The sequence below is a fragment of the Balaenoptera borealis genome (assembly GCF_965194805.1).
Source record: "Balaenoptera borealis genome assembly, chromosome: 3".
NCBI classification, from domain to species: Eukaryota; Metazoa; Chordata; class Mammalia; order Artiodactyla; family Balaenopteridae; genus Balaenoptera; species Balaenoptera borealis.
The window spans coordinates 120,168,031-120,190,520 of NC_138866.1; the positions used below are offsets into that span (position 1 = coordinate 120,168,031).

Consider the following 22,490-nt stretch of genomic DNA (forward strand, 5'->3'; position numbering starts at 1 on the left):
AAAACCAGGGGGAGAGAGGGAGGACAAGAGGGAAAGAATGATTCTGTTTTTCTCTTCAGGCAAGTTATCAGTTGAGAAACTGACATCATAAACGACCAAAACTGAACAGAAGTATATATTCAATGTGTAATAGTAGGACAAGTATCTCTTAATTTAATAATCCACACATTTTTGATGCACTGTATTCTTATGGTCAGCAGCATGAAGAATTTAACGTGATATTACAGTATGCTTGTGGTTAGTTGAGGACAGTGCTCAAGGAGAAAACCTAACAATGACTGTGTTGTTTGTTTTGTCAAAATATGCTACCCTGCTCCAGAGTTTCCTATTTTGGAGAAGCAGAACTGGTTGATACATCTCCACTATATCCGGAAGGATTATGAAGCATGCAAGGTGAGAGGCCAGTGATAGAGAACATGAGAGGCAGGCTTTGGTTAGGCAACTAACTGTGTCTGTCGCTCAGAGTTTGGGTGACAGTTTAGCTCTCACTAAAAATGTATGAAATCTTATTTCTCTGCATTTTGTGTATTGGTTAGCTTTTGCTATGATAATGCTGCTTAAGAAACAAATTCAAAATGTCAGTGGCCTCTAACAACAGATACTTATTACTCATGGGCCTTCAGATTGGCTGTAGGTTGGCTGGGTTTGACCACAGCCTGTGGGTCAGGTTCAAGTGTGCTCCATGTGTCTTCTCATTTCAAGACCAGGCTGAAGGAGCAGCCACTCTCTGGGACTTGTTGGTCTCATGGTGGAGAGCAGATGTTCAATATGGCATAGTATTTAACTGTTTGATCTCTGGATAGGTGGAAAATGGTATTTCATTGAGTTTTATAATTCTCTTATTATGGTGAGCTTGGTCCTTTATATATTTTAAAACAGTTTGTATTTTCTCTAAACTGTGTCTTTGGTAACTTACTATATACGTTACATACTTGCTGGCAGAGAATAGTATCATCATGCAAAATATATCCCTGGTATTCTCGTTTTTTGGCATTCAGAGCTTGTAATGCTTTTAAGGTTGTAATTTTTATACCTGTGACATTTGTACCTATGACAGTGTAGAGAACTAGCAATGTTCCAGTATGGATCTTGAAAGATTTTTTTTTCATCTGTGATTTTATCCTTTTCTTATTTCCCTTTTCCTTTATTGACCACTTTCTCTGTTTCCTTTTTTTTGGCTTTTCTTCTTTTGCTTTTTTCTTAAGAGTTGGGGCTATTTCTAGGTTCTTTCCTTGACTCCTTTCTCTGCTCATTCCACACACTTCTTCCTAATCTTAGAGATGCGTACTGAATGCTTCCCAGGCATTTCAAATTCATCTTTTCTGTAGCTGAATTTATCTTCTTCTTTCCAAACCTATTCCTTCTCCTGTTCCCTGTCTCAGGGATAGGTACCATCATTCACCCAGCTGTCTGTGTCAGAATCCTCTGACCCACTTTCCCTAATATAATATAGATAATCATCAAGTTCTGGAGATCCTTCTCTTACTATCTCAAGACATTGTCCACTTCCCCACCCCCATCCCACGCCTTAGTGCCTTAGTTAATCCCTGTCATTTAAATTAACCACAAGAGTTCTTATGCCAACATTGCCTCTAATCTTGCCTCCTTTCCATCTATTTCCACGATGTTCCAAAAATGGAGCAAATAGAATCTGGTTACTTCCCACTTAAAATTTATCACGATTTTCCCATTGCTCTCGACCTTTTTTAGCATGGCATTTGAAGCCCTTCTCTCTCTGACTCTCTGGGCCACCTCAGCTTTTCCTCCATCCCTTGCTAACACAGGATTTGAAACTCTTTTCCCTGGAAAGCCTTCCCTGATTCTCCAGGTTAGAATCAGGTGATTGCCCTCTGAGCTGTATAGCTCCCTGGTCTTAGCCCATCATAGGACAAAGGTAGAGCCTGTACTTGGCTCATCAGAGAGCTCCTAGCAACTATAATGGTGCATGGAAATCTTTTCATAGTTTTCTTAGCCTGCCTAGTTAGAGTGTAGATAGGAGTTGGTGAACTTTTTCTGTAAGGGGCCAGATGGTAAATATTTTAGGCTTTGCAGGCCACAGATAGTCTCTGTCTCATATACTTCATCTTCTCTTATTTTTTAATAACCCTTTAAAAATAAAAAAACCACTCTTAGCTTGAGACCTGTACAAAAATAGGCTATGTGGGTCGGATTTGGCCTGTGGGCTGTACTTTGCTGACCCCTGTTCTAGAATAAGCAATCATAACAAGAGTTGAAATTTTTTAAAAAATCCGAATGAACTACTTTATTAGTCATCATTAATATCGTAGATTTCTTACATGTACTCCTTGTCCATGTTTACCTTTTCTTAAAAACACTTGAAGACACTTAAACACTACTCATAAGTATTGTTTCTTTCTTTTTCAGGATGTTATCAAAGAACAGCTTCAGGAGACTCAGGGGTTATGTGAATATGCTATCTATGTCCAAGGTAAGACATATATTTCTTCTCTTCTTGCCAGAGAAGTGCACACTCTGCCTACGTTCTGGAAAAAGAGCAAACAACTTACGAAATACTTAAATTCAAGTAAATGTTCCACAAATCTCTTATTTAGTATTACTGTTTTTTGAAATCAGAACATGATTATTGTGCTGGATTTGACCTCAGAAATGACTAGTTCTCTTTAAAAAACTTGCTACTATCCTTCACCCCTATTCTAGTTTCCGGCTAGTGTTTTTCAGAACAGTTGTTAGGGTCCCTGCCTCATGCAGCAGTTTCAGGTCCAGAAGAAGCTTTTGGAAGGGTTCCTTGTAGTCAAGCTAAAAGAGATGAGGAAAAGCTTGAGGATTTTTTGTAAGGTGAGTCAGGATGAAGGGAAGAAGCCTAGAGGTATACAGGATAAAACAGGGAATAAATGAAATTCATCAGAAATGAAGTATAGGAATCACTGACTGGAATTTTACTCTGTAGTGCCCAAAGTAGCATCCTTAGTTTTCCCAGGAACTATCTTTTTGACTCTTTGATGTAAATGAATGGTTTTGTTTACCACTCATTGCATTTGTAGTCTTCAGATTAATATATAATTTTCTGACATAATTGGTAAGATATTGACATATCTAGGATATCATGGCAAATAATGCTTTTTTTTAAAATAAATTATTTATTTGTTTTTATTTTTGGCTATATTGGGTCGTTGTTGCTGTGTGCGGGCTTTCTCTAGTTGTGGCGGGCAGGGGCTACTCTTCGTTGTGGTGCGCGGGCTTCCCATTGCGGTGGCTTCTCTTGTTGCAGAGCACGGGCTCTAGGTGCGCAGGCTTCAGTAGTTGTGGCGCGTGGGCTCAGTAGTTGTGGCTTGCAGGCTCTTGAGCGCAGGCTCAGTAGTTGTGGCGCATGGGCATAGTTGCTCCGCGGCGGTATGTGGGATCTTCCCGGGCCAAGGCTCGAACCCGTGTCCCCTGCATTGGCAGGTAGATTCTTAACTACTGCACCACCAGGGAAGCCCAAATAATGCTCTTTTATTCCCAATATCACAAGTTCCAGACTTATAGTGCCTGATAGTAGTTAAGCATGTAAATTCTTCTGAAGAATGATTGATTCTGATTGGTTGCTATACTGAAAACCAAGTCTGAAATATTACTGCATTCTTTGCCAGCATCTCCTTGTTGGACTTGAGTTAATTGATTGCACTTGCCCCATTTGAGTGTACTCTCTGAAAACTATCAGGTGGATGTCGGAATTATCATGATAAATAGAGCATCTGATGAGGAGCTGTAAGAATGTTCTTATAGTGAAGAGTTTGTGGGATAATTTACAAGGTACCCGATTATCTGCGTGGTGGAAGCTGGGAGTGGAGGAATAGGTAGATTCCAGATACCTTAAAAAAAAGGTTTTAGCTCATCAACAACTTTGCTGCTTGTTTCAATCCATCTGAAGTCATATCTGATTGTATTAGAGACACAATTATCCAAAGAATTTCTTTGATATGATTTCCTACCTCCCTCTTCTCCAATTTTTCAGATGTCAGGCTCCATTCTTCCTAGAACATGATTTTATTTTCTGTGTTTTCTCTTTCTTGGCAGCATTGATATTTCGCCTGGAAGGAAATATCCAAGAATCCCTAGAACTCTTTCAGACGTGTGCTGTTCTCAGCCCTCAGTCTGCTGATAACCTCAAGCAGGTGGCCAGATCTTTGTGAGTATTGGCAGCCTGGAGGCCCTAGGGCACTGGCAGAGAACAACGTAAAGTGCATTCTCAGGCTGGAGCTGCTTCTGGCAGCCGGATACATAGAGGGAGGGTTGCTTAATGGGTATAATAGATTCACTTTGAAGAGTGTGGATTAATTTTGAAATTTGAGAAAATGAGATAACTAGTATAAAGGAACTGAGTATTTCAAACACTGTATATTCTAGTTTGAAGGGGGAACACTGATAATGTTTCTCATATAAATAGGAACATTTTGTGCCTCAAGTACCCTAATCGTATTGGCAGCCCATGGAATTTTTCTCACCTACTGTTCCAACACTTAGCATAATACTGGATACACAGTAGGTTTTTAGTAAGTGTTTGTTGAGTGAATGCCCTGAAGGTTCCTGGATGCAGGCAACCTCCATTATCTTTATAAGCTGTTAAGTACTAATAGCTTTACTACTCCAGAGTAGTAAAGTGTTCTGTGGAATTCCCACTCTCACTTTCTTACCTACGTTGTCATTCATAACCTGCACTGTCTTTGCATAGAGGCTGATTTTCCCCTGTGTCTCCAGAATGATGATCCAGTATCAAGGAAAGAGACTTAGTTTGGGAGAGAAGGGCCTGTCCCTAATAGATCATGATGAAAAATTGTGGCAGTTTTTGTTTAACATGGTAATTAGTTTGGCTTGTTTCTTTTTTGGTCTACATTTGTAGTACATTGTAGAAAATAAATTACAGAAGACTTTCACTAAAATTGGTGTAGAATGGGCCCAAGGCCTTGGAACCAATTCTGTCCCTACCAAGAGAGCTTCTGCTGTTGGTGTACAGCAGCCTCACTGGCTAAACCAGCACAGCCAGCTTACAGGGAAGAGGCTTCCCGAATTCTCTGCTGGCTGGAACATGAGTCAGATGTGGGACTAGTGGGGTTGTAGTCTTGTAAAAGCTTTGCATTAATAATCACAGAAAATGGTTTCTTCCCCAGATTTCTTTTGGGAAAACATAAAGCTGCCACTGAAGTATATAATGAAGCAGCTAAACTTAACCAGAAAGATTGGGTAAGTAGGGAACTTTGTTATTAGTGACATGCTAATGGTTCCATTTATCATATGGCTATCTTTTGTTATTATTACTGAATTCTTACATGCTGAAACTGTCTTTATTTTATCCTCACACTTGATCGATGATTTGGCTGGGTATAAGATCAAAAATCATGTTTCCTCATAACTCAGCAGACACTGCTGCCTGGTTTTCTGGCTGTCAGTGTTGTTGATGAGCAGTCTGTTACCAGTCTGATTCTTGTTGATAACCCCACTTTCCTCTCTAGAAGCTTTGAGGATTCTCTATCATTGGAGTTCTGAAATGTCAGTAATAGTTGTCTAGATGTGTTTCTTTTCTCTTTTATCCCCCTTCTCTGTGGACATTCAGTTGGCTCTTTCACTTTGAAGACCCTTGCCTTTCTTTGGGTCAGCAAGGTTTTTTTTTTTTGAGTAGTTCTTTGATTATTTTTTCCTCTCTATTGTCTCTTTGTATCAGTTAGGGATTGTGTGTAACTGCAACAAAACATTTTATTAAACATTGGCTTTATAAATCAGGAGTTTATTTTTTTCTTATGAAACAAGAAATCCAGGTAAGCAGTTGCCAACATTGATTTGGTGGGCCAACGATGTCAATGCTGAGGCTTTTTCTTCATGGTTACAAGATGGCTGCTGCAGCTCTAACATCACATCATCATTCTAGGTAGGGAGAAAGAGGAAGCAACAAAGAGAAAAGGACATAACCTTCATCAAGAAAGTATAATTTTCCTAGAAGTCCCCAACAGACTTTCACTTACATCAAACCAACTACCCCTTTTGTAAGGAAGTTTGGGAAATATATTGTCACTCTAAACAAAATTAGGGTTCTGTTGGTAAGGTAAACAGAGAGAATGAATGTTAGGTAAATAACTAGCAGGATTTGCCACACTGTTTTCTACTCTATCAGACGTGTTCTGTACCTGTTCTACTTGTCTCCTAACTTGCTTCTCATATTTTCTACCTCCTTGTCTTTGCTGTACATTCAGAGACATTTCCTCAGTCTTATCTTCCAGATCATCACTTCTGTTTTTAGCTATATTCACATTCTGTTATTTAGCCTACCTGTTCAGTATTTTTTATTTCAGTAATTATATCTTTAATTTCTAAGAACTTTGTCTTTTCTTGCAGTAGCCTCTCCATGTCTCTGACCCTTTGAAGTTCTGTTCTGCTTTCCACAATTATCTTTTTCTTCCTCTGTTTTGGTTCTTCTTTTTCATGCTATTGGTTTTTTCAAACTATCTGATGATTCTTAGAAAGACATATCTAAGAGTGAAGGATTAGATTGATTAGTAGAAAGAGCTAGCATGGGTTTTCCCTGCAGTTCTTATGGCACTATCATTATTACTTTTAAAAAATATTTATTTATTCATTTGGTTGCACTGGGTCTTAGTTGCGGCAGGCGGGCTCCTTAGTTGCAGCTCGCCAGCTCCTTAGTTGCGGCACGTGGCCTCCTTAGTTGTGGCATGTGAACTCTTAGTTGCGGCATGCACATGATATCTAGTTCCCTGACCAGGGATCAAACCCCAGCCCCCTGCATTGGGAGTGCGGAGTCTTAACCACTGTGTCACCAGGGAAGTCCCACAGCACTATTATTTTTGTCAGTCTCTTTTCTTCTGCAGGTCTAAAGACTGAGATGTTTAAGTCTTTTTGCCATTGAGTATTTTATAGCCAAAGGCCAAAGTAAAGCAACAGATAAAGGAAAATTGAGTTGCTGTTTCATTCACTTAGTCCTTCTTTCAACAAATGAACGTCTATGTGCCAGGCAGTGGGCTGCAGATGCAAAGGTGGATTGGTGGTTTATGGGACAATCAACTAGAATAGGAAATACAGGAAGGAAGAGGAGCAAGTTTTGGGAGAGGGTGATGATAACAAATCAGAGTTAAGTCCTGTCTTCTAGAAGATTATGGACATGATGAATTGTACCTTCTGGTAGGATATCTAAATTGAGATGTATCCAATACATGGCCCGATATAGAAATCTGAAACTCAAGTGTTCTGGGCTAGAGATACACATTTTGGAGTCAACAACTTAAAAGGTGATAATTAAAACCATGAAATTGGATGGGCTCACTGTGCAGTGAGCTGAGGATGGAGTCCTGGAAAAAACAGTTTGAAGGGCTGAGCTGAAGAGAAAATGAGCCCATAGATGGAGACAGAGAGGAAGTGAGACAGGAGAGCTCAGGGACAGGACAGGGGGAATGAAGAATGTCTTTCAGTTTGTCCAGTTGGTTGAAAGAGCTCATTTGGTATTACTGACTCATCTGGGATAACCAGTCCATTGGTGCCAGTAGAGGTGGTCATTCCCCAAACAGCCACTCTCTGCCCTACATGCTTCATGAGTGCCTGTGGCCTGTAGCAAACCTTGTAGCCCTACTTCCTTCGACTCATCAGGGTATTCCACAGTCTGGCCACAGCAGGGGAATAGTAATTCCTCCCGCCATGATCTCATTTGACTTGTGGAACAGCTGTTAAGTAGGGAGAATTTCCCGTATTGATAGATGAGGAAGCTGAGGCTTTGGGAGATGGAGTGACTTGCTGAAGGGCACACAGTGAGGTAGTGGCAGAACCAGAGCCAGAATTCAGGCCTAGAATCTAGGATTCCTCACTTTAGGCCTGTCATCTTTCCACTGTACCAATTGCCCTTGCAGGATGTCTGCTGCATCTTCTCACCCCATGAAAGACAGGATTTAACTCTGATTTATTCTAGTTTCCTTTTCAAATTTCAAAAATTTTCTTGGTTGTCAGTTTGTTTAAGGCATATTGCTACTGCTTTCTCAAATAATATCTATGAGAAATGATTTAAAAAGGTTACGGGTTAGTTACCTTCCAGTACATTTAAAGGACAAGTAGGGCTACATTTCTCCTCTCCAGCTCCCTGTGTATATTCTTATAGGGTGATGAAGTGGAAGGTATACAAGTTTTATTTAAAAAAATTTTTTTTTTGGCCGAGCTGGGTCTTTGTTGTTGCGTGTGGGCTTTCTCTAGTTGTGGCGAGCGGGGGCTGCTCTTTGTTGCGGTGCGTGGGCTTCTCATTGCAGTGGCTTCTTTTGTTGTAGAGCTCGGGCTCTAGGCGTGCAGGTTTCAGTAATCGCAGCATGTGGGCTCAGTAGTTGCGGCACGTGGGCTTCAGTAGTTGCGGCACATGGGCTCAGTAGTTGCGGCTTGTGGGCTCTAGAACACAGGCTCAGTGGTTGTGGCGCACGGGCATAGCTGCCCTGTGGCATGTGGGATATTTCCGGACCAGGGATCGAACCCCTGTCCCCTGCATTGGCAGGCGGATTCTTAACCACTGGACCACCAGGGAAGTCTGGTATACAAGTTTTAGAGACAGGCCTGAGTTCAAATCCCAGTGCTTTGCAATGTGTGGAAATTATTTGGATTATGATTTTTTTTTCAATAAATTTATGTATGTATGCACGCACGCATGCTGCACCGGGTCTTAGTTGCGGCATGTGGAATCTTCGTTGCAGCATGCGGACTCTTAGTTGCAGCATGCATGTGGGATCTAGTTCCCTGACCAGGGATCGAACCCTGGCCCCCTGCATTGGGAGTGCCGAGTCTTACCCACTGGACCACCAGGGAAGTCCCTGGATTGTGATTAAAGAAAAAAAAATTTTTTTTGTAATGTGAGACATTCATCAGAAATTTGAACATGATTAAGTATCAGCAGTTACTAATTTTTTTTCAAGTATGATAATGGTATTGTGGGTAGCTTAAAAAAAAAGAGATCTTATCCTTTAGAAATACATACTGAAATATTTGTGGATAAAATGTGATACTATCTGGTATTTGCTTACAAAAGTAGTGGGAGAGATGGGGGCGTATGGATTGGATGATTGTTGGAGCAGGATGATGAGTACATGGTGATTCTGTCTACATTTATATATGGTTGAAATTCTTTAAGACTTAGAACTAAGAAAAAAACATCCCAGTGCTGATACTTTTTGTCGTAAGTCAGGCAAACTGCTTAACTTCTCTGAGCTTCCATTTTCTTACTCTGAAATCAGAATTGTTATACTTATGTTGCAGATTTGCTGGGAAAATTAAAGTAATGTATATGAAAAACATCTGGCATAGAATCACTGATTGCTATTTTGTTGTTGTTATGTTAGGGAACTTGGAAAACATTAAACCGGTTGTTGTCTCTGAGCTGTGTAAGGTTCATGTTTCTTCCGAGAGGGACACTTCTGGGTCTGAATGTGCTTCTCCACCTCCCCACTACTAACAAGATGGTCCTTACTGTTTCCCAGGAGCAGTCTTCTCACCCTTGCATTTTCCTTTCTCTAAAGCTGCCTTAAATAAAGGGAGGTTTAATATAAGGGAGTTGGGGAGATTTTACAGAACACAAGGTCAGGAAATACAGATTGGTCTTGCAGTGAACTAGAACTGGAAAGATGTCAGCAACCAAGGTAGCTTCTCTGCATTTCTGCTTGATTTATTTTCTTTCTGTAGATCAGAGGTTGGCAAATTTTTTTTTGTAAAGGGCAGGTTAGTAAATATTTTAAGCTTTGTGGATTTATACAGTCTTTGTTGCAACTACTTGACTCTGAAGTTCTAGTGTGAAAGAACTGTAGACGATACATAACAAGCGGTTGTGGCTGTGTTCCAGTACAACTTGATTTGCAGAAAAAGGCAGAGGATGGATTTGGCCCGTGGGCTAGAGTTTGCTGACCTGTGCTATAGTCTTCTGAAGATCGGCTCCAATTACATCTATGTATTCCATCCTAGTGGCCTCCGGATGGCGCTGTCAGTCCCCAAGTCCATCCCGCCTAGTGAATTCCTAGATTCCTAGGAAAAGGACTCTGACTGACACACTCACACCTCCTTAGGGTTGGAGAAGGGGCTGTGGTAGTCTCTTCTGAGAAGAGGGGACAAAGGGTTTGTTCAATGAGCAGCTCTTAGAGGAAAAAAGGTGTAGGAATGGGCTGGGCATGCACCCCAAGGTACTAAATAGACCCAGGAAGATCACTGGTTTATTCTGCTTTTATCTCTTATAATCTGTTTAAGATTCAAGTAAAAAATTAACCATAGTGCATGTTTTAAAGTTTAAATTTTGCCAAGCAGTAATAATCTCTAGACGCCTGTTGTTTCACTCTAATAGTTACTGTGGAACTTAGTAAGTTGTTTTCCTTTCTTTCCTGTGTAGGAGATCTGTCATAACCTAGGAGTTTGCTACATTTACCTGAAACAGTTGGACAAGGTAATTTACAGAAATGGTGCTGGTGGCTGAGCGGCTGGCTGGGGATTTCACTGAGGGTACACTTGTTACAGTGGCGCCATTGCTCATTTTGTATTATTCCTACTGCTTGCCGAGGTTTTTAGAAGTAAAAATTGAAACTGCCATGTACATTTATCCCCATTTTTATTCTCGTTTGTCACTATTCATCTGTTGTTTTTTTTTTTCCTGCTTTTAACAAGAAAGTGACAAATTCTAGAAATATTATTAGGGAATGACAATCTAATAATTGCTTTCTTCCTCTCTTCTTATTTTCCACCCCCTAGTTTAATTTTCCAGAACGGAAACACAAGTGTTCAATAAAACTTAGATATCAAAAAGTGGACCTGTAAGTCTTAAAAGTGTAATTATGACCATGTGAGCTATCTTATGCTCCAGTGGCAACTGATTTTAGTTCTTAAGGTCATTGGAAATGAATTTTTAATCTTAAATAGATTTGATTTCTGAGAGTTTCAGTTTTTAAGGTTATTTTCCATGTGAGATTTTTATGTTTCATTTTTATATTTCATTGTGATTAGGCTGTAGTGCCTAAGGCTCTTACATCAGATAAAACATTTGCGCTTACCCTGTTACTCAGATAAGGGAAAAAATGTATATCTTAATTGAGGGATAGACCAAATTATAGAAACTCTAAAAGTTAATGATAGTGGGGCTGGGTAGAGTTTCCTTCATAAAGCTCCCACTTAGTGATTATGAAGTTTTATTCTCCTTTTTCCAGTGCTGGCAGGACTGAGAATCTGAATAAGTTGATACCCATTTGACAGTGTTTAATATATATCAATTTGTAAACTGATGCAACCTAATCAATCCCTCAGGGGTATGCAAAAAAAAACTGTACATCAGCAGTTGAGGTATGAGAATAACTTTTGCTCCTGTAAGATATATAAAAATAAATAATACCTATATCTGTGTAAATAAAATATACATATTTAGTGGGTCCCTTAGGTTTTCTGGGCAGATCTAGATCTTCAGTGTTACATACTTGGTTAGGAGCTTTCTCTCTTCAGAGGATATTTCAAGTAAGTACATATCTATTCACAGGATTATTCTGAGCCCAGGGAGAGGTGGAATTGGTTTTTGGTTAGACCTGTATGGAGGAGAAGCATTATATTTAGATTTTACTATAAAGCCTACAGGCTAAGCAAATACAGTACCTGGCATTTATAGAAATACTTGTTGAATCGGTGAAGGACTAAGCAAAGCCCTTTTCATCATCTACGAGGACATAAGCTCTTGCGTTAGCTCTGGTGTACTGGTACCTAGAGCAACAGGCACTCGATGAATACATGTTGAATGAATAAATGAGGATTCATTCATTCATCAAAATATTGGCGAGGAAAATGAGGTCCACCCTGGGGAAGGGTGTGCAGTTGGTCAGCGGTGCAGCTGGGGTCGAGTTTGGGGCAGACCATGATATCCCTTTTAACTTATGAAATATGAGTCATGGGTGTGAATATCAAAAAGCAGAAAACACTCAAGAAGTTTAATCATCTGTACAAGCCTCCCAAGTGGCTCTAGAGGCAGACATTCCATGTTGCCAGCTGTCCTATGAGCAAGCACGGTTTGGGTATGTTTTAGTTTTTTGGGTAGTGGGGCATTTGCTGAAATGTGATATTCTTACATGAGTATAGCAGGAGCTCTGTCTTTACATTAGCCATACAAGGTCATTGTCCTTTCACGATAGTGATCTGGTTCTCCTTACTCTGTCAATCTTGTTAGGCACAAGACCAGTTGCATAATGCCCTACATCTTAACAGGCATGATGTGACTTACATAATGCTGGGCAAGATCCACTTGCTGGAGGGAGACTTGGACAAGGCCATCGAAATCTACAAGAAAGCAGTGGAGTAAGTGTGTCTGTTTCTTTAGAGCAGTGAGAAACTAAAACAAAAATGGGAGCAGACATGAACTCCCAAGTCTAAGAGAGAACACGTGTGACTGGTTACACATTGTGAGTTGTAGGAGCCAGAGTAACTGTTAAGCTAAGGTTTAGAGCTCCCGATTGCTTAAATAAGGAAGACAGACCTGTTTCTTTCTCACCAATCAGTGTGGCTGGTCTAGCCTAGCTGGCCAGCTTTGCTCCACAAGATCAGTCCGAGATCCAGGTTCCTCCCATGTTCCTTCCTCATCATTCCTTAGGTTGTTGCCTTCACCTGCATGGCCGCAGCTGACTTACTGTAGCATCTGTGCTCCAGGCTGTGGTCGGGGGAGGTGGTATAGGAAGCTAAGTACTGAATAAATAAGAAGTTGCACACATCATTCCTGCTGACATTCTGTGGTTCGAAATTAGTGAGGTGGCCACATCTAGCTGCAAGGGAGGTGGGCAGATGTGCCTAGGAGGAAGGAGAGAGCAGATTTTGGAGTCAGCTGGCAGTCTGCCATTGTGGTTTTAAACTTTATAAAAGATCTTGTGTTTCAGGATATTAGGGAGAGAAATCTCCTGATTGAGTAATAAAGATCTGGCCTCATTAGCCTGAGACCAATATCATGCTTTTGAAAAATATCATTAGGGTTAGCCAAATCCCCCTTGAAAACGTAACTGACTGGCTTTCCCAGTGTGGTGTTCTGCGTTTCTTTTCTAGGGACACATGCTATCTTGTCTTTTCTGTCTGGGGTCTTGTCGTGTTTCTTTTAAGTGGGATAGCTGTAGCGAAATGCTTTAGTGTCTCATTTGTTTGGTCAGTTAATAGAATGCCTCATCTGTGGTTTAAGGCCACAAAGTCTATTATTCCTGATAATTAGACTTTGAACTAAACTTAGATTTCTATTAATTTGTTAATTACCTTTGTCTTCTACCATGATAGTAACTTTTCTGGTTATATTAGTCACAACACTGCTTTTGGAATTTTCTTCAACCATATTTTATATCTGAAAAGACATAAAAATCCTTTGGTTTGTTAAGTTACAAAAGAGACTTCTGTCATCAAGAGGCTACGTTTATATGGACAAGTAGGAAGGAAGCCATGTAGCGTATGTTAAAGTCTCTTTGGTGCTGGGTGGAAGCTTTGATCCCTGACCCCTGCATTCTATAAGTTGGCTCTTTGAGCTTATTAGCTCACATAAATTACATTAGCTCACACATTCTTCTAGTGGCTGGTCAAGGACTTAAGTCACTGAAATTCTCAAAGGAGAAAAGAGGTCAACTGAGCATTTGGAGCCTCACTGAGATTATAGAAACCATTGTTTATGACCCGCAGCTTTGGAGAGAGTAGTCATGTTTTGGTGGGGGGATGGACACCCACCAGAATCATGGAAGTTACTTACTTGCTTTGGGGGAGGAAGTGATCAGGATGGGTATTTATGGCAGAAAGTGAAGGGCAAATACTCAGTTGAACTGAATAAGCTCTGTCTGGCCAGCTCAGGCCTCCCTGGGCTGGGGCTTTGGCCCCTGTGGTTCTGGTCTCCCCATAGGTAACCGGCACCCTACCTCATTGCTTAGAAACAGGAGACACTGTTCTTCACCTTCTGTCACTCTCACTGGTGCAGCTGTCTGCTGATCCCGTAGTCAGATCATGTGAGTGCAGTGTTGCTTTCGCTTTGTGACAAAGACAGATATCATCGAGGGATTGGAAAGGCAGATACTCTTTTACTTAAGCCCGTGTTTACTCCACAAAGCCAACAGCTAATTCTTTCCTAGAGCGGGTATGTGTCTTCCTTCTTTAGTTTGGCTGTTTAGTATGGCTTTTTGTTTAATGTGGAGAGCAGAGCATTAGGGGCCTTGGGATCCTAAATTACACAGGAAATTATGCTGGCTGGCATTGAGTGCAGTGAGAACAAGAAAAAAAAAATCTCACAAGAGGGAAAGGACTAAAACCGTGTGTGTTCTAGACTGACTTGGTTTATAGGGCATTATTCTTGAATTCTATCAGTGAATCAAGACAGTGGCACAAAGTATTCCATAGGTTCTTTCTAAGGACTTTAGCCCTAAGAAAAGGCCCTGCGAGAGGAGTCTGGGTTCCAAGTCCCATTCTTTCTTGCTGAGCTAGCCTCCCTGTAGCTAGGGTTGAGGTGACTTACTTTTGAAGGGAATTCCCAAATCCCTTTGAGAGTTCCTACGGGGAGTGGGAGGCGCAGTGGTGTCTCAGGTAGTGCACAAGGGTGAGTTACTATGTGTGTATCTTAGTGTCTCTCTTACACATCTTGTTTCCCTCTGAGCATCTCTGTGTTGCAGGTTCTCACCAGAAAATACAGAACTTCTCACAACTTTAGGATTACTCTACCTCCAGGTAAGAGGAATTCTTTACTCATCCATGCCTTGACGTTAGAAGTGCTTTTGGGTTTGTGTGTGTTGTGGTTTTCCTGCATTTTTACTTTAACACAACTTATGAAAGGTCATAAGAAGGACATGAACTTTACTCTCTGCATTTGATATTCTTTGTCTGCTAAAGGAATTAATTTTCAGCATTCAAATCAGAAGCAAATAAATCTGTTTGAGCCTAGTGCAATTATAATTCTTATCCAACCAAGGCAAGAACACATACGAGAAACAACTGGGGTCAGAGGGGCTGGCATTTTGTGGTGGGAGGAGAAGCTGTGGTACCGCTAGGGCTTTGGGGCAAAGGCCATTTCTGTTGTTCCTTCTTCCCAGCCACGTCCTCTAGAAAAGAGAGAAGGCAAAGCATTGTCTAGAATAAAAAGTCTCCTCTCCCCTCCACATTCCTGAGTGTGGGTGGGATTCTCTTGGCCCCATCGCTGTTCTGTGTCTGCCTGAGGCCCCGGGACCCAGGGATCCCTCAAGGCTTCTCCCTGCCCCACACACCCTGTTGACGCCCCAGGTTGCCCGCTTAGCAGATCCTGCCTCCAGCCCTGCCTCTGTGGTGGCCTTTTCATCTGTTTCATTTTTCTTTCAAAGGAGCTTAACCCTGGGCCTTCCTGGGCTTTGGCTTGGGAGGCTGGCCCCAGGGGAGATGCGGCCAATCAGCCCATTTCCTGCCAAGAGGCCTTGGCGTGGAACAGCACTAGTGTGGCAGAGGCGGTTCCTGGCAAACAGCTACTTTGACCTTATCAGGGGACAAATCAACAAAATAGGAGGGAAAACAGACGTGGGGATCTTAATTTTCTTTTTTAAGAATCCGGTATCTGTAGTTCTTTTTCTGTCAGAAGAACCCGGAAAAGTCAGGGTGTGTCTGATGAGGGGGTGGTTGGCCAGTCTCCTTAACTACCGTCCCGCCCCCCCCCCCACCCCGATGTAATTCTCTGGCTTTTGCTTTTTCCCAAGCTCGGCATTTACCAGAAGGCATTTGAACATCTTGGAAATGCACTGACTTACGACCCCACCAACTACAAGGTATTGCAGGCTGTCAAACCCCAGAGCCTTCACACAGACGGTCCCACCACTCCTAGAGGTGATCTGGCCCTAGAAAGTGTTCTGTGTATCTGAGAAAGTACTTTTTCCTTAGAAAAGTTATAAATAAACATGGCTCTCATTTGAAAATACTGTAAAGTGTCAGTGTTCTGCTTCTTATCTTCTAAAAGAGCACATTTGTTATATTGGGCCTGTTAACTTATGCAGAAAGCAAAACTGTAGTGCTGGTAAAGTTTTATATGTTACTTAGGAAACCTCTATAGAGCCTCTATAACTACTGTCAGAAATAAATCTGCTGAAATGACTTGATTCCTGATGAATCTGAGATTACAACTCTTGTCCAGATACGACTTCGGGGAGGAGGAGATCATCATGTGGATATGTATCATTGAGGGAGAGGCAGCAAAACCGGCTGTTTGTTAACAGTACAGACTCAGTCCTACCTTGGAAGTCGTATTAGCCTGACTTAGCACCCCACCTTAACCCTTTTCCTTAGAGACATGAAAAGCTTGACCAGTGAAGCCTAAGGCTGACTCACCCTCTGCCCTGTGGCAGAAGGAGCTGCACCTTTAGTGGCCAAAGACAGGTGCACCTGAGTTGTCTAGAGCACTTGGTGTACCAAGTAGGGGCTGTAGGGAACGGGTTAAAGGTGCTTTTTACTTACAGGGCCCTGATACTCTGAAATAGTGGCTTCCCTGGCCACCAGTAGGAAAAAAAATAAGCTGGGTAAAGTCAGTGACTTTTCTGTATTATGCCAAAGAGAGCCCGTGTGGGGTGCGGGAGTGTTCCTCATGAGCGTTTGTTCCAATAGCTTGGATACAGTATATGGGTCCCTGGGAGAAGCTTTTCAGTCCCACCAGTGCTGATGCGCCTGTGGAGTATCTAGACTCAGGAAGCCTACTTCACCGCGACAGCCTTTTGGGAATGACTGAATTACCAACTTTCCACATCCCATGTTTTCAGGCCATCTTGGCAGCAGGCAGCATGATGCAGACCCATGGGGACTTTGATGTTGCCCTCACCAAATACAGAGTTGTAGCCTGTGCTGTTCCAGAAAGTCCTCCACTCTGGAATAACATTGGAATGTGTTTCTTTGGCAAGAAGAAATACGTGGCAGTGAGTGTCTCCTCATTTTCCTGGTTTGTGTTCAGTTACTGGTTCTGCCAGCTTGCCCCAGCCTCTCACCGAGTGCCCGCTCTCTCCTCTAGGCTATCAGCTGCCTGAAACGAGCCAACTACTTGGCACCCTTCGATTGGAAGATTCTGTATAATTTGGGCCTTGTCCACTTGACTATGCAGCAGTATGCATCAGCCTTCCATTTTCTCAGTGCAGCCATCAACTTCCAGCCAAAGATGGGGGAGCTCTACATGCTCTTGGCTGGTAAGATACATTTGTGTGAAGAACCCCTTTCGCAGTCTGTACTCAGGGAAAAATGAATTAGAATCATAGGAGGCCAGTGGTTAAATGTCCCATAGAAGGCATTCCCTTGCAGATCCCATAGGAATCTGGATTACTGTCCTAGAGTTTGAAGAAATATGAAAGAAAAAGATGACAAAGCACCTTGTTGCTTCTCACTTAGGGGAATTTCACTCAGAGACCAGCAGGTTCAATCAGGTTCGTCTCTAGTTCATCTTTTAACAGTGGTTTTCCCGTGACAGTTCATATATTGAATCCAGCCAAGCTCCAGTTATCATCAGGTGTTAAGATCTTGGGCTTTAGGTGGGGTCCTGCCTCTACTACTTACGAGCTATATCTCATAGGGTTGATGAGAGGATTACATGATTAGACACAATGAATGTTAACTACTGGTTTTGTTGTCATTATATAATTAGTCTATTATTGTTGTTGCTAGTACAATATAAAAGTACTGACTAAATATTCTTTCTGGGGGATATTTCTCCTTATACTAAAGTTACAAAATGTATACCTAAAAGCAGTTTCCATGTTCTCATTGACAGTAGTCTTCAGGTGTCTTTTTGGTTTTTGTTTGTTTGTTTGTTTGGTGTTTTTGGTCATTACTGTGAGGTTCTGATTTATAAGAGAAAGGTTGCAAAAGCAAATTGAGTGGTGGTTATTTGGGGGCTGTCTGAATACAAAGATAGCCCAGTAATAATGGGATACAGGGATGTAAACAAATAGCTGTACCGTAGGGCATAAGCAGCAATTGTAACTTCACAAAGCAGAGATGGTCTTCGCACTGAGTTGTGAAAGATAAGCTGGAATTCAGTAGTACAGAATGGCTGAGAAGTCCCTGAGTAAAGGCATGCAGCCATGAAACTGCAGGAGGTATTGGGCCATTAGAGGGCAATAGTGTTGTAGAACGTGGTGGGAGATGAGTCAGGAGAGGTAGTCTGGCGTCAGAGTATGGAGGACCATTGAGTACAGCACAGGGACTGAACACTTGATCCCAGAGGCTCTGTTTTTCCCAACTGTGTTCCTAGATCTCCTCTTGTGTCTGATAGAAGTAGATGAACAGTTGGGGAGGTGGAGCGGGCAGGGCTTCCAGAGCAGCTCTGCTGTTGTTTGTGTTATAGGTCAGGCTTTCAGAAAATGCTGATTTAAAAAGGGAGAGTGTTCTGTTGCTAAACAAAAGTTTAAAGGTCCAGTTATGGGTGCTGGAGTGAGCATGTGAGCATTCCTGAGTAGGCCGGTGACGCGGTCAGATTCGTCTCAGTCAGCGAGATACCTGGCAGCCTGCGCTGTGGCAAGCGGGACAGTGCCCTTGGGGAACAAAACGGAAGGCCTGACACAACTAAACCAGGGCAGTGTCAGCAAAGAAGCTGTAAAAAATGGAATTCACGGAACCCGGCCACTGACTGACTGTGGAGAGGGGACCGTTAAACAAGATGATAGCCGGAATCCAAGCTGAGTGGCTGCGCAGACGGTGGTGCCAGGAGCTGGGCGGGCACAGCAGGAGTTAGTTAGGTTTGGCGGCTGAACAAACCGCCGTCTTGAAACATTCCCTGTGTTTCCTCCGCTCTTCAGCCACCGCTCTTGGATATCGTATATAGGTCCCTGGAAGGAGCTTTTCAGTCCCACCAGTGCTGGGCTCTTCAGCCACCGCACTCACTTTCTCTGTTGCAGTGGCTCTGACCAATCTGGAAGATACAGAGAACGCCAGGAGAGCCTACGCAGAAGCAGTCCGCCTGGATAAGTAAGCTGCCCCGTCGGGAACGCTGCTGGGAGGGCTGGACGCCGCAGAGCTGCGAGGTGGCGCCACGGCCCCGGCGTTGCCGAGCCCACGCAGCTGCTTGCTCCCCGTGCCTCTGTGCACAGCGGGCTTCCGTGCGAAGGACGTGGCTCCTGAGGACAAAGTGGCTCAGCAGGACCCAACGCTGACTCTGAGAAAACGTTTCCAGCCCTTAGTAGTCAGGAGGCCAGAGGAAGTGAGAGCTGTCAGTGGGCTTGGGTTGTTGATAGCTGTGGGCTCGCTGGAATGTCACATGGGACTCTGGGCTCAGTTTAAGATACACTTGACTCTCCTGGGATTTAGTCCACTGGCCTCTGTTAGGCAGCAGGGTAGGGACCTGTTTTTCGTCTCTTTTGAGGGCCGAGATGTCAGGCTTGGTCCCAGTACCTGCTTTGCTGGTTGGGCAGTTAATTCCCTGATTCTTCTCCAAAGGTCCACACAACACGTGTGTACCCCACCTTGCTGTGGAGTGGAGCTGTCTGTACTTAGCCAGTTTTGTTTTTGTGCAGTGAGAAGGATCTCTGAATGACCATGTGTTGCAAAGCCCCAGCTCCATAAGAATCCCTGTTTGCACAGGTGTAACCCTTTGGTAAACCTGAACTATGCTGTGCTGCTGTACAACCAGGGAGAGGAGAGGGGCGCCCTGGCCCAGTACCGGGAGATGGAGAAGAAAGTCAGCCTACTCAAGGACAGTAGCTCTCTGGAATTTGACCCAGAGGTAAGTCTTAGCTCCTAGGAGTCATAAGCAAGCTGTCACGAGACTTTTGAATCAAGCCCAAATAACCCAAATATAAGGTATTATATAGGCTCATGCCTGTTTTGGCTTTGACGTTCCTAGTGGTATGAATTCTTCAATTAAGAACAGCTTGAGAAACTTTCCTGGAAGAAAATAATAAGAGGAAATTCAGGCTTACTGAGTTGTATCTATTATTGATAGACCTCAGCTCAAATGAGTTGTATTGTGTCTCTTTGTAGCTTCCTCCCATTCTCCTCACATAGGAAAGGCAGGAATTTAGTCCAACAATGCACCAAACTTGAATTGTTGGGTTTGAGAGCCTTTAAAGAACTCCCTTGCCATCCACTCAGGGCAATGTGGTCTCTGCTGTTTGAGAATGATTTCTTTGCAGTAAGTGTTTCCTCCTTCAAATGCTAGTACAGCAGACACTATTTCAGCTAATCCCCACCTGCCTGCTGAAGACCTGGGATGAGGCTTGTCTCTGCCAGTCAGACCTGACTCTTTTTTTTTTCCTTCCCACTTGGGCACAAGATGGTGGAGATGGCCCAGAAGTTGGGAGCTGCTCTCCAGGTCGGGGAGGCACTGGTCTGGACTAAACCAGCTAAAGATCCCAAATCAAAGCAGCGGACCACTTCAACCAGTAAAGCCGCCAGTTTCCAGCAGCCTCTGGGTTCTAATCAAGCTCTAGGACAGGCAATGTCTTCAGCAGCCGCACATAGGAAGCTCCCCTCAGGTAGGAAGCTACATACAGCTACATGAAGACCTATGGGTACAAGCCACATGTGCCTGCAAAGAGATTACAGCTTTGAATGAGGCTTGTGCTTTTCAGACTCAGGACACATCCAATGTAGTGCTGCCTAGAAGGGGAAAAAGCCCAAGGGTGGCCAAACTGTCACTTGTTTCCTTAAGGCAATTTGTGTAAAAGGTAACAGCTACTGGCAGGCTTAGCTGGATGTCGGTACACTGGGTCTTTACAATACTCAGGTTTAGAAATACATTGCAGCACCTTTCGTTATGTAGTCTTGCTTTAATTCTCACTGCCTTATCATAAGTCAGCATGGTGCAAGTAATTAAACATTTCTTTTATAAGGTCATTGAAGGCAGACTTGACTGTTACTTTATTTCTCCAGTTGTGGTCTTCCTTCACAGCTGCCCAGATATGCCACAGTCCCACTAGTCTCAGAAGATATGGGGTTTCTTCTTGAAACTTGACAGTGAAAATATTGATTTCTTCTGGAACCATGGAACTGAGAATTCAAGCTGTTTGTTTTGTTACTAGGTGCCGGAGGAACATCCCAGCTCACAAAGCCACCATCTCTTCCTCTGGAGCCAGAGCCCACTGTGGAAGCACAACCAACTGAAGCATCAGCACAAATAACAGAAAAATAGGTGTAGGATGAACCCAGAGTTGGGGTTTCTTTGGCGAGGATGTTCCAGATTAGGAAAGGTCCCATGACACAGGCAGCATGGAGGCCAGCACGTTCCCTGGGCATCATGAACTAGAACGCAGAACGTGCTATGATGATCACGAGGAGCCTGAGGCCTACGCAGTCCCCTGCTGCCCGTCAGCTAGGAAAGAGAGAGAAGATGGCCCAGACAGGTTCCCTAAGAATTGAGAGCAAGGCTTCGGCTCTATGTATGTAGATCCAAGAGCCAGCAGGGCATGTGATGCTATCTGCGTTGGAAAGGACTTTATCTCCTGGCTGGCTGACCCCTTCCTTTGTGGAAGGAAAGTCTGAGACAGATCTCTGCGCGGTAGTCCTGTCATGACAAAGCCTTGTCTTAGCTGGCTGATCCTTGGGCTGTGTGGTATATCAGCCACTGAAGCAAACACAAATCTTGGATTAATAATCCAGCTCTAAAATAGTCTAAAAGAAAAAAAAATAATGATGAAACAAGCTCTTTAAATTGAGGCCCAGCCTATTGAGTATCCCAGCTGCACTTGCCCAAGAGCATCCAGAACAAGTCCCTGTATCTTGTTCTTGAGAGGTCAGAGTGTAGAGCCAGATCATGTCAGTATGAAAAGAAGTAGAGATGAAGGGCTGGTCTGGTATGAGCACCAAGGATTTGAAAAAAAGGAAGAGCTGCTTAACTGAGGAATTTTTGTTTGACAATCAATGATACCACTGACCAGATGTTATCAATACATTATATATACTTTTCAGAATAAAGATTATGTATCATCCCTTTGGGAAAAGTTATTCAGGTATAAAAATGAGGGATCACAATGAAAACTTTTTAAAAGAACCTTGTACCTGCCCAGTCTTTGGGGTTTGTGGATTTGCAGTCTCTCATTCACTCTGTTGAGAAAGGACCTATTCTAATTCCTAGTATGGGAGTTGCTCATGTCATCACAGAAAAATTACATGACAATTAGAAAAATGAGACCAAGTACACAATTACAGATACAGACATGGTTTTAGATGGCGCAAATTAGAGGCAAGAAAGTGGAAGTATGAACTAGCAATGGGAAAAGTGTTCTTCTTACTGAATAATATTAGTACAAAGCGAAGTAAAATTTTGGAGTGTATGATTACAATGATCATTTTGTTCTTAAGGAAAAATCCCTATTGTCTGATAACAGAGAGTAGCTCACAATGGACCAATCCTCCCACAGACAACAAATATAAACCAGTGGGTAAATGTAAAATATCTTGGTTTAATTAAAAAAAAAATACACATTAACTGTTCTAAGTAAAAATTGTAACATTGTATGTGAGGTTTAATATGTATAACTAAAGGACAAGGGGGGTATATGGAAACTTATGGTTGAAAGGATTTTATATTTCACATGATATGGTAA

At 42.6% G+C, this 22,490-nt stretch overlaps 1 protein-coding gene and 1 long non-coding RNA gene across 4 annotated transcripts in view; one reads left to right on the forward strand and one right to left on the reverse strand.

Annotated features, from left to right (window-relative positions):
* Positions 1 to 21,872, forward strand: part of BBS4 (Bardet-Biedl syndrome 4) — a 58,041-nt gene extending 36,169 nt beyond the window's left edge. Inside the window, exons 3-16 of one of the 3 annotated variants that reach the window (XM_082383586.1) lie at positions 320 to 393; positions 2,386 to 2,449; positions 4,039 to 4,150; positions 5,130 to 5,202; positions 10,367 to 10,420; positions 12,176 to 12,303; positions 14,628 to 14,682; positions 15,675 to 15,743; positions 16,725 to 16,877; positions 16,970 to 17,141; positions 18,846 to 18,915; positions 19,528 to 19,669; positions 20,219 to 20,420; positions 20,967 to 21,872. In XM_082383586.1, the coding sequence (XP_082239712.1) occupies positions 320 to 393; positions 2,386 to 2,449; positions 4,039 to 4,150; positions 5,130 to 5,202; positions 10,367 to 10,420; positions 12,176 to 12,303; positions 14,628 to 14,682; positions 15,675 to 15,743; positions 16,725 to 16,877; positions 16,970 to 17,141; positions 18,846 to 18,915; positions 19,528 to 19,669; positions 20,219 to 20,420; positions 20,967 to 21,076 (1,478 nt within the window). In that variant the 3' untranslated portion in view covers positions 21,077 to 21,872. Of the gene's footprint in view, positions 1 to 319; positions 394 to 2,385; positions 2,450 to 4,038; positions 4,151 to 5,129; positions 5,203 to 10,366; positions 10,421 to 12,175; positions 12,304 to 14,627; positions 14,683 to 15,674; positions 15,744 to 16,724; positions 16,878 to 16,969; positions 17,142 to 18,845; positions 18,916 to 19,527; positions 19,670 to 20,218; positions 20,421 to 20,966 lie in introns of those variants that run through there. The other 2 variants (XM_082383587.1, XM_082383588.1) reach the window with 2 other exon arrangements.
* Positions 5,728 to 12,168, reverse strand: LOC309624899. Its single transcript, XR_014242194.1, has 2 exons — positions 11,439 to 12,168; positions 5,728 to 5,880 (listed from the first exon to the last, which is right to left on the reverse strand). It is a non-coding gene; the product is annotated as an uncharacterized lncRNA (long non-coding RNA).
* Positions 21,873 to 22,490: the final 618 nt, after the last annotated feature.